The sequence below is a fragment of the Montipora capricornis genome, chromosome 6, assembly GCF_036669925.1.
Source record: "Montipora capricornis isolate CH-2021 chromosome 6, ASM3666992v2, whole genome shotgun sequence".
NCBI classification, from domain to species: Eukaryota; Metazoa; Cnidaria; class Anthozoa; order Scleractinia; family Acroporidae; genus Montipora; species Montipora capricornis.
The window spans coordinates 5,799,392-5,814,391 of NC_090888.1; the positions used below are offsets into that span (position 1 = coordinate 5,799,392).

The 15,000-nt window shown below is 39.0% G+C and overlaps 3 protein-coding genes across 4 annotated transcripts in view; all 3 read right to left on the reverse strand.

Annotated features, from left to right (window-relative positions):
- Positions 1-9,951, reverse strand: part of LOC138051368 (uncharacterized) — a 28,322-nt gene extending 18,371 nt beyond the window's left edge. The window contains exon 1 of the mRNA XM_068897563.1: positions 9,868-9,951. The gene's annotated coding sequence lies outside the window, so the exon portion shown is untranslated. The remainder of the gene's footprint in view (positions 1-9,867) is intronic.
- LOC138054626 (uncharacterized) lies at positions 847-6,462 on the reverse strand. Of its 2 annotated transcripts, XM_068901119.1 has the most exons (4): positions 6,030-6,462; positions 2,373-5,135; positions 1,897-1,930; positions 847-1,167 (listed from the first exon to the last, which is right to left on the reverse strand). In XM_068901119.1, exons 1-2 carry the CDS (start codon positions 6,234-6,236, stop codon positions 2,379-2,381), a joined length of 2,964 nt encoding a protein of 987 aa, XP_068757220.1. In that variant the 5' UTR covers positions 6,237-6,462; the 3' UTR covers positions 847-1,167; positions 1,897-1,930; positions 2,373-2,378. The 2 variants fall into 2 exon arrangements, with proteins under 2 accessions (XP_068757220.1, XP_068757219.1); XM_068901118.1 differs by lacking the exon at positions 847-1,167 and having other exon boundaries at positions 1,692-1,930.
- Positions 9,200-15,000, reverse strand: part of LOC138050850 (uncharacterized) — a gene marked incomplete at its 5' end in the record, with an annotated part of 14,685 nt that continues 8,884 nt past the window's right edge. Inside the window, 3 exons of the mRNA XM_068897120.1 lie at positions 9,200-9,213; positions 9,868-10,011; positions 10,419-11,740. Of these exons, the coding sequence (XP_068753221.1) occupies positions 9,200-9,213; positions 9,868-10,011; positions 10,419-11,740 (1,480 nt within the window). The remainder of the gene's footprint in view (positions 9,214-9,867; positions 10,012-10,418; positions 11,741-15,000) is intronic.

A 15,000-nucleotide genomic window follows, 5' to 3' on the forward strand; every position in this document is an offset into this window, starting at 1 on the left:
CGACATCAAAGAAACAGAGTGCGTTCTTACAATGACGCATAAAAACTGTGCAGTGTTTCTTCACCTTCAAACGTACATGGCTTCAAGTTCAAGATTTTCCGTGGTTGAGCAGGAAAAAATTAATGAAATAATTGACCCTGCCATCCCGGAAAACTTTGAGAACGCCAGGTTTAAAAATTGTAATTTCGCTTTCACTTATAACACGACAAGAAAAGTGATGATTGATCATTGACATTGGCTTGTTTATGCTCACTGAAAATTCTGTTTGTGTTTTGTTTACAAATAAACGCACTTGCTTACTGTGCATTGAGCTCGAAATTCGAAAATTTCTTTAAAAATTTCTCGTTCATTGTACAGTAAGCGCGTGCGTGTATTGGAAAACCAAACACTCACAACAATCTCTAACCCGTAAATATCAAATTCCATAAGATGTTTAGCAGGTAATTGAAAAAGAAAGTCAAAGTACGGGTGATGATTAAGAAAAACAAATACTGTTTAATAATTTAAGCTCACTGACTAAAGGCAGGGCACAAAATTTATTTGTCATGACAACTTTGGCATAAAGTAAGAAAAAGATATACGAGGCATTACCAATCACATCGGCATTTATTCTACCTTTAAACTGGAACACTATTCACAATATATACTTTTTGAATATCAACAGATCATTGTAAGCCACAAAGCCTTATTCTGAAAACAATGGTTGCTTAACCATAGCAACTGTTTGGAAGCTTGCAAAAGTTCTTAAATTATTAAGTGGCTATTGAGTTTGCATCAGCTGTCAAGCATCATCAAGAGCAAAACAGTTTAGGACACATGTACCTGGACAGCATGATGAAATTTTTCTCTTACTAAAGAACTAAAACACAAAATGTGCTTGATATCAATGTTGACATTACAAAGGCTGTGAAGCTTACAAAAGAGCTACATGTAAAGCTGCTGCTGCAAGTGCATTTGTTTGCTGAAGAATGCACTGTTTCAGTATTAAAATTTTGCATAATTGAAGGTGGGGAAGTGCACCTGTAGCCACCCTTGACTTGGTGGCACAATAGCTGAAAAAAAATATATATTTGTGGCAAAATCACTCACACTGTTTCCTGTGTGGCTGCTGTGTTTCGAACTTTTCTCATAAGATTCAAAAACGGAAACTTGAGGCTCATGTTTTGGCTAGAATAAAGAAAAACCGCAAATGTAGCTGCAGCCTTATAGGAATTTTGCCACAACCCTAACTTTCAACGATACCCTATATTAGAGAAACTGTTATTTCTGTCATACAGTAGAGGTCAGTTTGTTTGAGAGACTCTGCTTTTAGAATGTTTAACTTTTTTTAAAGGTAAATACTGGAGTAAGCCTGAACAGCCAATTTAATAAAATACAAGTCATCTTGTACAGTAAGCACTCTATGCAAACTTTCTGTCATGCATAAAAAAAATGGATAGAATAAAATCACGTAAGAGGTGTAAAAGGTGAGGCTTTCACAAAGTTTCTGACGGTGTGAGACTAATCTGGAATTGAAGATATACTGGCAACAGAATTTTTGAAGTCTCATTCAAATCATCTTTGCAAAGCATGAAAACATTAAATTATCCCCACTCTTTACAATTAGGAATTAACAGGTCGGTGTTGAAAAAAACAAACAAACCAAGAGCTGCAAAAAGATCACATGGACATGAGGCAAAAAATAATAAGCTCCAATTAATGCTAAAGCAATACAGTAAGGCTTTCAAAAATTACTTCTTCCCATAAAACAGAACCTCAAATGTGAAAAATCAAATCTGTTGCACAGAAACAAACTTAAGGCTTTGTTTGTCATTAAGTCTCTGCTTGCACTGTACACCATTGTTTGAAGTCATAAGTGGGTATTTGTTGCTTCCAAACACAGTGCATTGTAACCACCTGACTCCAGCCAAAGAGAGCAGCTGATGGAAACCTGAAACCAATCACAACAAAGTTTAAGTGATAGACACATTACATTATTTTCAAGGAGTGAGTTTCTAGAGAAACTGTGGTGCTGGGTCAGTAGGGACTGGACTAACACTTGGTAGCATTTGGTGGACAAGGTAATTATCCAATAACAGTAACAGTAACAGCAACAGCTACAAAAGTCCTTTGTCAGAGCAAATCCTTCACCCGGACATAGATAATTCAACATACAACATAATTTTTTAATTTGATACTCTACAATGACTCTAACCTTCTTAAATGATCATTCTGTTGTGGTGAGGTACAACTATACTTCTTCTAAATAAACCAACTGAATGCAGCCTGCATGCAGTATTACAAACAGCTTGCTTCAGAATTTTAAATATAACAGAAATCAACTCTGGGGGATATTAAAGCAATCCATGTGCAACACACAATGCAAGACATACCTGGTATTAACAGCTGCTCTGTTTTCCTCTCCTCTGCCTGCGCTCATACTTAATACGGTTAACTATTTGTCTCAATGACAGCGTTTGTAACATGCTTCTTCCTTTGGCATCAGAAGAAAGTCTGTCAGAAATGACCTTTTTCGAGATTGGAGTGTTCTGAAGCATGTCCTCAAATAAGCGATGTAATATTTGTACATCTCCCTCACTGAAAAGAGCCTTTGTGTTGTTGCTTAATGCTGTTGTTGGCGAGACGATGTCAGAACCAGCAGATGATTCTTCTCTGAAAAGTCGTTCTACTTTATCACTTAGTTTTTCTTTCTCTGTTGGCAAGTCTAAAGTGTTGTTCTTGGATACTGGATGTCTCCACTCTGCGCGAACTTTGTCATAAACTCTTCTGGCATCTTCACCTCGGAACACTTGACTATCCTTGATCTTCTCTTTCACACATTCCATGGTGACTTTCTTTTGCTCTATTTCTTTTTTAAATAACTGGCGTATTTCTTGAACCGCCTCTTCTGACCATGGCAATTTTAATACATTCCTTCTTTCATCTTTCAATGGGTCTTCTTCAGCTTCTTCCTCGTTTGCATTCTGTTGCATGTCTTCTCCCGGCTGTTCAGATGGCAGTTCCTCAGATCTTTCTTCACAAGACTGAGAGCTCGTTTTCCTCATAATTTTGAGAAGTGTCTGTGAAGCAGTCACCGATGCTTTCGCACTTTGGCTCAAACGGTAGTATTTTACTGCAGTGTCTTCCTTATGAGCCATCAATTGAGCCAGATCGCTTGCTATTTCTTTGTGACTCTTGTGGCAGGCAGTCACCGCACCTTTCCTGAATAGTGTGCTGTGAATGCGTCCTCCTACCCCTGCCTTTTTCCAAACCGATTTGATAGCTTTGTTTATTTGACTGGACTGCAGTTTTGTTCCATTGAAAGATGGAAATAGTGGCTGGTCTTCTCCTGCTCCAACACCTGGCACCTTAGAGCGCACTTCTTGAACAAATATGCTCATCCAATTATACAAATTACTTGTTAGGACAATTAATGCTGGGCCATGAACATGGAATGTTTTGTGATTCATGACATTGATGACAAATCTGTCACCTTCTTTGTAGCCTCTTTTGAATTCTCTTAAAGTCATGTTAGCCAAAACTCCAGCACGGTTGGCATTATCAATGGAAATCTGAATGAGAAGGAAGTCACGCAAAAGGGTGTACTGTTGTTGTGCAATGTCTACACTGTGCTTTCCACTGAGCTTTCCAAGCAGGATGATAGCATCTCTGGAAATTTGGCTTTTTTCAAAGGCTTCAATTTTTTCTGCAGTGATAGCCTCAACTCGATCCTCTTCCCTCCTTTCCCACTTCCGTTTCAAGCTTGAACGCTTGTAAGATGTAGACCATCTCTTCATCTTTTCTCTCAACTGACTGATTAACTCACAGCTGGCTGTAATTTCTTTTGGCTTTTCAGACAGCAGGAAGGAGTAAAAATGTTGCAGGCTTGTAAGATATGATTTGATAGTTTCAGCAACATACTTTTCTTCAGCATGTTTAACAAACTTCTCCTTTAACAGACCGAAATCTAGAAGAGATGACACCTTCTTGTCAATGTCAATCACAAACAAGATCCTCTTAACCTGTGAAGCGTGCTGTTTGGCAGTTTTCACGTCTTTTTTGCCCCCATCTGGTGATTGTAGCCAATTCTCAAAATCGACAATTAACCCAGGGAGAGTGTCAACATCAGATTCAACATCAGCTTCTGCACTTGCACTTGCACTTGCACTACCAACCACTTCTCCATCTTCATCAATAACTATTTCCTTCTCCTCATTCTCCAGCTCCTCAACTTGTTCCATTTCAACTTCCTGACTTTCTTCAAGTGAAACCTCTTCGCTACTTTCAAGTGTTGCTGTTTCGAAGTTGGTTAGTTTTTCTCCGGCAGCTCTCTTGTCAATTAACTGGACTCTATAGGGCCTCTTTCCTTTTTGCAAAGCTTTATTCAGCAGACTTTTGTACTCGTCAGATGAAGGGCTAATCTTGTGAACATTTTTCAAATGGGCTGGTAATCGTTTCACACATGCTGAACATCCAATCATAGGACAAATTCTCTTTTTATGGTAGTCCTTGTAGGCCTTTGTTTCTTCATCACCATTATTTCTCTTCTTCCTGTTACCTGCCTCAGCACTTTCTTTACTTTTGAATGTGTACTTTTTCCGTAAATTAAAGTTTGTGATTGCTGAACGAGATCGAGAATGAGACCACTTATGAACCTGCATTAGATGCCTAGGGATGTGAACTACCACCTTCTTGCAGTAAGGGACTGGACACAGACGTTTCCCTCGTCCCTTATGTCTTCTTTCTTTGTTTGGTTCCTCCTTCTCCATTGGTTGTTCATTTTCCGGGGAATTGATCCTACCCTTCAACATTCGGATGTAACTTTTGGCATTTGAAAGTTCTCCATCCCCCTTCCTGCCTGGCTTATCTCCTTCATCTGCTACATCATCTTCGTCAGATGAAAAAACACCCTCAACCTCACTGATTTCACCTTCACTTCCATTGCCCAATTCAACAGGTCCACCAGCCCCATTCTCATCTTCACCTTTGGACCTAGCACCTTCACTGGTGACATAATCACTTTCCTCTTGCCAGTCAGCACAGGAATTTTCTTCACTTTGATTGACTGCAATTACAGGCTCTGTGCTTGAGTAAGCAGGCAAGCTGGATAAACTCCTAGTCCACATATGCCTAAGTTCAAAGGCTTTCTCGGACAACTAAATGATAGACAAGGAAAAACATGAACAGTGTTGACCAGTAATGAATAAAATTTGAGTTTCAGTTGCAAAGGTTTTTGTGTTCCTCTTGATACAGTATGCTTAGTTATTGTGATCATTACACCATGAAAATGTTTCTTCTGCACTTGCCGTTATTAAATACCGCCAATGATGATGCTAAATGCACAAGATTTACGTCCATAATTTAGCCTCATTTTATAAATGCCAAGTATTGGATATAAATACTTGGCATGTGAAAAACGATGCAAAATTATTGACATTAAGTCATGCCCATGAAAAAATGCAGTGGTGGTCACTAAATCAAACTATTTACCTAAGTTAAACAGTTTCACCCAAGAAAATGTAAGAGCATGATCCCCATACAAAGAAATTTCAAAAACCGCTCATGACAAGCAGAATGAGCCAGTTCAGGGACAGGATATCAACTTAATTAAATTTGCCATGTCACGCAATTTTAGCCATTTTCATGACTTTCAGATTTACCATAAGACAGAATTAGCAAAATAACAACAACCAATTACAATTTCAGAACAACATAAAAAAGCAAAGAGGCGCATGGATGGGAAAAAAAGGAGAAGACTGAAAAGGAATTGCATTCCCAAATAAATCTTGGAAAAAAAAACAGTCGGCCCAACGTATAATTTCAAATTCACTACAATTCACCTGGTTAATGGTCGTTTATGCTTAGCATCGTCCGTGTAACGATTATTTCATCGGCAAAGGAATTTCATATTTCCTATTTAGCTAAAGATCTGCCCAAATGACCTTCGAATACCGTGACATAGCTCTGACTTGCTTTAATCTAACCATACGATCTGACGTAAAAATAGCACAAATGGAAAACAAAACTGTGATTGTGCTCAAAGTACTCACCATTTTTGCTTTCTCTTGATTACCCTGCCTTAAGGCCTGCATTTCGATTGACTTTAAATCCCGAAGTCTTGCCTGGAGGCCGAAGTAATCCATCCTACAATTTTTTTCAAGGCCACAACACGTGGGACGAGAACAGTCCGTTATATAAAAGCTCTCATCTGTCGCTAACTTTAGGGCGTCAAAAGGGCGTCTTCGAGCGATGGACATCAACCGGAAGTGGAGTTTTCTTATTGTTGGGCAGTGGTTTAGCTCAAATTTGCGAGCAAATCGTCTCTATACCAGTAAGAGCACTGAACAGTATAAATGTGGTTGGACCAGTGGGGGTTAATAGGGAAAACGCTTCACTTCTGGTTGCCATCCGTTGCTCAAAAACGCTTGGCTCTGAGACAGCATCTGGTAAGAAAAGTCGTTTTTCATGGCAGGTTGTGCAATTCTATAGTTACAGCCAAGGCTCCACGTGCAAAATATTGCTTGCACAGGTGAAAGCATATTTTAAAATAATTATTGTCATGTTGCCAGGGAAGATGAAAATTGCGAGAAACAAGTTGCACAATGTTGCACCCCTTTAAACTTATTTTCTTGCGCTTATGGTGCTGCTTAAGTAAACATAAAAATCAAGTACAGAAATAAAATTAAGCATAATCAAATTAATGTGCTAACAATTTGTCACTTATAACAGCTGTAGTGCGCAGAATGTCACCTGTTTCTCCAGTTCTAGACAGCCGTAGCAGGTGGAACAGTCGCTTGAGCTGAAGGGAAAAAAGATGAAAACTTGCACGTATCTTTTGTTTTGTCTTCTCTTCATGCATCGGAACTCAACTGGTCTCAAAAACGTTCACGAATCCTTATACGGGTCGCGGAGCATGCTGCTTAACGTGAAACGACATCGGGCATTGACTGAATCACCTAACTAGGGCGCGAAGCGGTTTGAAAATGTGGATGTGCGACCCACACAAAACAAGCTTTTTGAAAGAAATGTTGATGAGGCTTTCTTGTTGTGTGTGTGCGTGTTTTTTATTTTTTTATTTTTGCCTTAAACTGGGTGTAAAAAAAACACGGGGAATAAATTAAAGGCATGGCCTGGAAGCATGCAGCCACTGATTCATAGTGTTAGGCATAAATGGCTTATTTCTCAGTCATCTTTGGCGATAGTGTGTAAATATTTTCACTGATAAGGGCCGTATTTAGTACTAATTCCATACCAAAAGATTGATTTTTTTTCTGAAAAAGAAATGTCTTTCTCGCGCTGACGGAATATCTTGCAAAAAAGGCACTTCGGTAACATTACAAATTTCTAACACCCACTGCTAGAAATACCTATGTTTTCTAATCAAGGATTTTACGGAAGGCCGTCAAATTTTAGGTGTATAAAGTACAGTAGTACAACTATGTGTAGCGTAAGTTTGGTTGACTTTGACTGATTAATAATGGTACAATCGAGTTTCGACTTTTGTTTTGTTACTGAGCGGCCTTTTCAATGATCCGGAAACCTCAACTCGACTTGAAAGTGCAAGTAAAAACCTTCAAAATTTTGGAAGACCCGAGAACCACTTTACTTATTTACAGTGGCAAAAGAGTGAATACATATGGGTAATATAGGGTCTTAAATACCTACATTTTGCCAAGTTTTCACAACTTACCACTAAAAAACGAACGTTACCACGACACCGGGAACTTTTGTAACCTCAAACGTGAAAAAACAGCTGTAAAAAGCCTCGTTTTCGATGTGGAATATTGATCTTTGCAGGCCACAATGGTTATAAAGTATACTCTCCTAAAAATAGGAAACCTGGGTTTAAATCGTACAAATGGACATTTGTAAGCCTTCGAGAGAACTTAGTTACAAAAGTGCCCACTTTACCTCTAGAGAGAGAGAGAGAGAGAGAGAGAGAGAGAGAGAGAAAGAGAGAAAGAGAGAAAGAGAGAGAAAGAGAGAGAAAAAGAGAGAAAGAGAGAGAAAGAGAGAGAAAGAGAGAGAAAGAGAGAGAAAGAGAGAGAAAGAGAGAGAAAGAGAGAGAAAGAGAGAGAAAGAGAGAGAAAGAGAGAAAGAGAGAGAAAGAGAGAGAAAGAGAGAAAGAGAGAAAGAGAGAAAGAGAGAAAGAGAGAAAGAGAGAAAGAGAGAAAGAGAGAAAGAGAGAAAGAGAGAGAAAGAGAAAGAGAGAGAAAGAGAGTGTGTGTGTGTAGGAGAGAAACCCTGACGATGCACACCGCAAATAATCATATTTTTAACTGAATAAATGTAGTGAAAGAAAATTTGCCCTGAGCGGGATTTGAACACACGTTTCCCCATTACTAGTCGGGTGTGACCACTACACCACCAGGACAACCATGCTGGCAACACAGCCATCGACGAGGTGATTTACGTGGTTAAGGCGTGGGCCTCCCGGGAAATTTTCTTTCGAGGTGACAAGGTAGGGGAGTCTATAACTTCACTTGAAACCCAACTAAGGATCAAGTTAATGATGCACGACCGTAGTCAACTTAGCGGATGACAAGGAAGGATCCTAGAAGGATACAGGCTAATTTTAATTTTAGAGGGTGTGTAGGAGAGAAACCCTACAACCCAACTAAGTTGACTACGGTCGTGCATCATTAACTTGATCCTTAGTTGGGTTTTAGGTGAAGTTATAGGCTCCCCTACCTTGTCACCTCGAAAGAAAATTCCCGGGAGGCCCACGCCTTAACCACGTAAATCACCTCTTCGATGGCTGTGTTGCCAGCATGGTTGTCCTGGTGGTGTAGTGGTCATCACACCCGACTAGTAATGGGGGGACGTGGGTTAAAATCCCGCTCCGGGCAAATTTTCTTTCCAACATTTATTCAGTTATATATGGTGATAATAATAATAATATATATATATATATATATATATGACCAAAAAACCAAATTTTATTTTTCTTAGGATTTCAAAACTATGTTAACTAAACATTAAGTAACCCACGTTTTAAGCCTTGATTACAAAAAAATAAAAAAAAAAAAAAAAAAAAAAAAAATAATAATAATATTATATATATATATTATTATTATTATTTTTTATTTTTTATTTTTTATTTTATTTCTTTTTAATCAAGGCTTAAAACGTGGGTTACTTAATGTTTAGTTAACATAGTTTTGAAATCCTAAGAAAAATAAAATTTGGTTTTTTGGTCATAGTAGCACTTTAAAGGGGCTCAGCGACTGGGAGCTGGAAACCAAATCAAGAGTAACGTAAAAAGAATTACTTCAAACATGGAAGAAAGCCGGTTTGAAATGATAAAACAGCAAATACAAATTAAAGGAGGCAAAGATGGGAAAGCTTGTAGAAGATTAAGGGGCCTGTTCCCATGGAGGGAGTGTCGGCTGACCGAGTTAAACTGCTTAAACTGCTAGGAGGGTTAAAACATAGCTTGCATTTAAACGAAACTCACCTAAACGGGATGGCTATCTTTCTGAGGGGGGCACTATGCACAACAAACAAGATGGCGGACCAAAGAAACGTTTTGGCGGGAGCTTTAATTTTATTATTGCTTGTTCCGCCAGCGGCCGCTTTTTTATGTCTAGGGAAACTATTTTGCACTTTATTTGTCACTTCGTTAAGTAGATTGTTCTTGGGGTTGTTGCAAACTGTCCTAACAGTTTTTCAAAGTTTATCTCTGTTGCTTGTAATTTAAATTACAGACATTTTTTGGTCACGAAGCTTTAATATGGGTTGTTTAAATTTTTTATTTTACTTTTTTTGGGTTAACGTAAATTGCATAGCGAGTATGGGTGAGTAACTGATAAAAGTACTCACGCGATGCAATGAACTGCAATGCCGTGATGCAGTCCTTTTAAATACATGTTGAGACAGCAGACCTACCATATCCAATGAATCCTTTAATGAGAATTTGATCAATGATCACAAAAAACGACCCGAGAATAGCAGGAACTCCCCATCCGTACAAACAGTATTTCACTAAGCGTTTATTGGGGTTTCCTTGACGATTCGATCCACGTCCGCGGTCTAGGTGTTAAAAAAAAATAAAATAAAATAAATAATTACAAAATTAACAATGGCACTCGAAAGTTTCAAACTGTAGAAAAGAGTTCGAAGTAATGGATACTTCAACATCGCTCACGCTGGGAATACAGAAACATCAACGCCACAAATTCTCCGCCAAACTCCAGTCTTCAGAGTAAAGATAAACAGCTGCAATTACCAAACCAAAAAAATAACGCTAACCTTAACCTATACCTCATTGTTGCAAATAGGTAGCAAAGGCTTAGACTTAAATGCACACTTCGTGTTAGAAATCAAAATCGCACGTGCATCTAATTATGTACATTCAGTGCTGGACATATAAGTGTTTTTGGCGGGAATCTTCTTTGAGAGCACCCCTCCCCCCAAAGTAAACGCACTCTTAATCTTACCCGAGGAAGTAAATGTCTTGTGCACATCATATGCCATAGCATTCATCCACGTGAAAGAGCATAAGACAAAGTAATGAAGAAGAATGGCAATGACCTGGCATTGCTCAGGACTGGAAGTCTGGATTGCTGCGAGAAAGACGCCTTGATACAACAGCAAAGATAGGGACAAGTTGATGATGATCCTTCCAGGCCAGTTGCGCAGTTCAGAAAATAGAATATATTTTGCCAACAGGAGAAGAAGGGACGCCATTGACGTAATGCAGCCAGCAAAAGTCATTACTTGAAGAGAAGTTGGCGTCGTTTTAGTGAGGTACCCTGCGCTTGGCTGTTTGGCCAACACTGTCGCATTTCTTGAAAAGTTGACGCAAAGTAGCAAAATATTCCCGCGAATTGTGTACCTTGTTTTCCCATAAATCTTGTGATGAGGTTTAATGTAGACGGTACCATTAGGTCGTTGTTCATAATCGCTTTGGTTGAAAGCTACGAAAGTGCAGTTCAAATTCAACAACTTTCTTGTTTTTTCACTGTGGGAAATGGAAGTGTCAGTTTGTGGTGGGTGTAAACTGACAGTGCTTTTACATTTTCCAACGTATGGGTCGTACACTTCGTTAGCAGCACAGTACCAAACGTGGTGTATATTTTCGCCTTTGACTGTAACCCTGATCTTGAAGGAAGTAAAATCAAATAGGATAGTCAGAGGCGGTGGACATGGGGGCTCATTTTCTTTTAAACAGTTGTCGTCGTTCTTTAAATCGCTGGGCTTAAATCCGTTACACAATGCGCATTGCAGATTTCGGAACCTTATTATCTTGCAGTTTTTCATAAAAGAAACAGGAAAAGCATACCCCAAGCACTGTGATTGGTAGTAAGATCCATTTTTCTCCCGACCAATCCCGGAACAGTCTTGAAAACGTGGGATACATTGCTTCAAGTATTGCCTCCAAGATTCTCTAATTTTTACTGAACAATTGGCATGCGCGAGGCGCATAAAATCACTAAGAGTGAACGACGTTGTGTTAAACCATTCACTACAATCCGCCTCGAGTTTCCCGTAAGTGGTATTCACGGCGCCATTGCACCTTGCACAAAAGACATTTCTGTAAGTAATGCGCCTGTGGCGATCAAACACGGGCCAGTCATTAAACTGATCGCTTTGATTTTTATTTTGACATTTACGGCGCACAATCTCATCTGTCCAGTTCCTTGGGCATGTGCTTCGGACTACAAAACCAACATACTCTTGAGCCAGTTGATTTACGACAGGACGACAGATTTCATGTTGGCTTAGTGGGTTTCCTCGAGGGTTGACTCTTTTTCTGCATCTGTAAATGATAACGATAACGATAGCGATAGTAACCATTTGATTAAAGTTTAATTATAACATAACAGAAGTAAAGCGCGCCTTTTGATTGGTCAATGACCGTACACAATTTGCCCATGGGTAAATGGTTATGACGAAAACACATGACGCCGTGCGCCGGAAAAAAAAGCTTTTCCCCTCAAACTTTAGACTGACCACTCTACTCAAGAAAATGCTAAAATTTCTTCGCAGCTTGAAGAAAAACAGAGTTTTAACCCGTTAGCGTATAATTTTACTCGAACCATAGGCAAAGCGATTTGCAAGCCCAAGTAAAAGACAAGAAGTTTGGTTTTAAAAAATTTGGTTATAAAAGTTAACACTATAAAATCGACGTTCGATGTCGACGTGACACCATTATCAAGATATAAAGTTGAGGCGAATAAAAAGAGCTAATATATACAGACTAGTAAGAATACACATAATGTTCTTAAAATACACCAGGGAAAAAATATGCTAATAAAATTTAAAAAAAAAAGAAATAGAAACGATAAAATCACAAAGCGAAGCCATATAAACAAATAGTTTAAAACAGCTTTGAGCAAATGGAGTATTTTTGTTTGTTTAAGGTGGCTTTAAGTCCCTTATGAACAGCATCTCAAACATAAGGCAATCCCACTTAGTTTTGCACTTCCTTAAAATACTGAAAAGTCTTGAAAGGCTGGAAATGTCACTACCGTGCGTTCGCATGTGCTCGTCGTTAGCGGTCTTGCCCACGTGTTCGTCGACTCTTTGGTGTTGGTGTCGGCTTGTATAGCTGACATAAGCAGCCTCGCACTGGTCACATTGGAAATGGTAGACGACTTTCTGTTTGTTTACGAGGTGGGTATTTTTTTTTTTTTTAAATGAAATTTTTTTAAGAAATTTATGGACAATCTTCAGAAAGAACCCACAGCCAGCGAAAGACTGCAAGTAACGCGCATCGTGCTGCCATTCAAGTGTCAGCGATCAGCCAATACTGTAAGACGCCAAACATCAGAACTATCTTCAAAGATTAGCATACAGTTATCCCCCGTATTTACCAGTCGCAAATTAAACGATGATTTGAAACCTATAAAACAAAAACCCGCCCTGGTAAACAAACAGAAACTCGTCTACCATTTCCAATGTGACCAGTGCGAGGCTGGTTATGTCAGCTATACAAGCCGACACTTACACCAAAGAGTCGACGAACACGTGGGCAAGACTGCCATCGGCGAGCACATGCGGACGCATGGCTGTGACATTTCCAGCCTTTCTAGAATTTTCAGTATTTTAAGGAAGTGCAAAACTAAGTGGGACTGCCTTATGTTTGAGATGTTGTTCATAAGGGACTTAAAGCCTACTTTAAACAAACAAAAATACTCCATTTGCTCAAAGCTGTTTTAAAATATTTGTTTATATTGCTTCGCCTTGTGTTTTTATGGTTTCTATTGCATTTTTTTTATTTTATTAGCATATTTTTTCCCTAGTGTATTTTAAGAACATTATATGTATTCTCACTAGTCTGTATATATTAGCTTTTTTATTCCCCTCAACTTTATACCTTGATAATGGTGTCACGTCGACATCGAAACGTCGATTTTATAGTGTTAACTTTTAGAACCAACGTAAAAGCCAGCTCGATGAATTAGAGAGCGAGAGGCATTCAAAGAAGACAAAGGATGTTACAAACTGGCACAAGATGTTTTGGTTATCTTATACAACAAACAGAAAACGGTTCAGCGTGTACTATCGAATTACAGTTTGCGTAAGCACTCAAGAAGCTACAGTCCACTCGGCTCTCGCCTCGTGCGACTCTCACGCTTCTTTCGCTCTGAGCACCCTCCCGCGTGCAACTATTTAACAATTATTCGTCGAAGGCAAAGTAAATGTTGGTGAATATTTACCGAGACGTAGTCGAGATAAATATTACACAATATTCACCGAGCCTGAAGCGAATAACTGTTTTGGTATAATTTTCAGCGGTGAATATCAAGAAAGTGCAAAACAACATGCTAAAACACGATAAAAAGGCACGAAAAGCGCTTACATAGCTTAGCAGCCAAGCCATAAAAGTGTTATATTCTCGGGACAGCGCGGTGAATAGACCACTTTCATAAATACCATAATACTCTTTGTTTTCCCTACAAAATTTTGCATCAAAATTCTTTGTATTTTCTTTTGGTCCCAAGAGGACCCGGAAACAATGCTTCTTTAAAATGTTGGAGAACAAATAAAGAGTATTATGGTATTATTTTAAAGTGGCCTATATACCACCGAATAGGCCTTTTGCAACAAGCGATCGCATGGTACAAAATTCTCCATACTGGAGGGTAAGCTCATTATTATTCCCGCACTGGATATTAAAACAAAGGCAAGTCAAGCTTGACTGGTTCAGGTATTTTTGTTTTAATGTCCCAGTGCGGAAATAATAATAAGCTTCCTAGCATGGTGGATTTTGTACCATGTGATTGTTTGTTGCAAAAGGCCTATACTTATATTCACCGCTGAAAATTATACTAAAACTCGATAGTACAAGCTGAACCGTTTACTATTTGCTAAATCTTGTCTAGCTGAGTGCAACTGCTTTACTAAATGGGGAGACTGTAAAACTGTAAATCAAATCACTTGTCATTAAAGCAAATCCAATCAAATGATAAGTTTAGGGGAGAGAGGAAACCGGAGTACCTGGAGGGAAACCTCTAAGGGCAGAGTCGAGAACAAACAACCTCAACCTAAATGTGACTCAAAGTCAGAGAATCCAACCCAGGTCAAATTGGTGTATAGCAAGGTCCCTACCTCTTGCCCCAATACCCCACCCCATTTCTCTAACCCTCCCCAACAACCCCCCCCCCCCCCTCCCCTCTATGCGCGATCCAGAATCCAAGGAAACTATCGGTCAGTATGTAGGTGGTGGAATTTATTCCCCAAGAATACGATTATCGACGTTTTAAAACCCATTGTTGGTTCATCAAGGGAATAAAAGATGAACACTTTGATGAAAACATTTCCTGCAAGAATCTGTAGCGCTACTTCACACAAAGGCAAGCAGCTTTTATCCTAGAAGTTCTCTATCCAATAATTTGTAAGGAATTTATTAACCATTTTTACATTAAAAGAAAAGTCTTACTAAAACTCAACTAACGCTATCCTCCACCCCCTCCCTCTTCAGCAAGCGGATTGACTACTTATACAATGCGAATTGTTATTTAGGTTACAATTACGAAGTGTAAATTAGGCAAGCAACCGTTGGTGATAATTCTA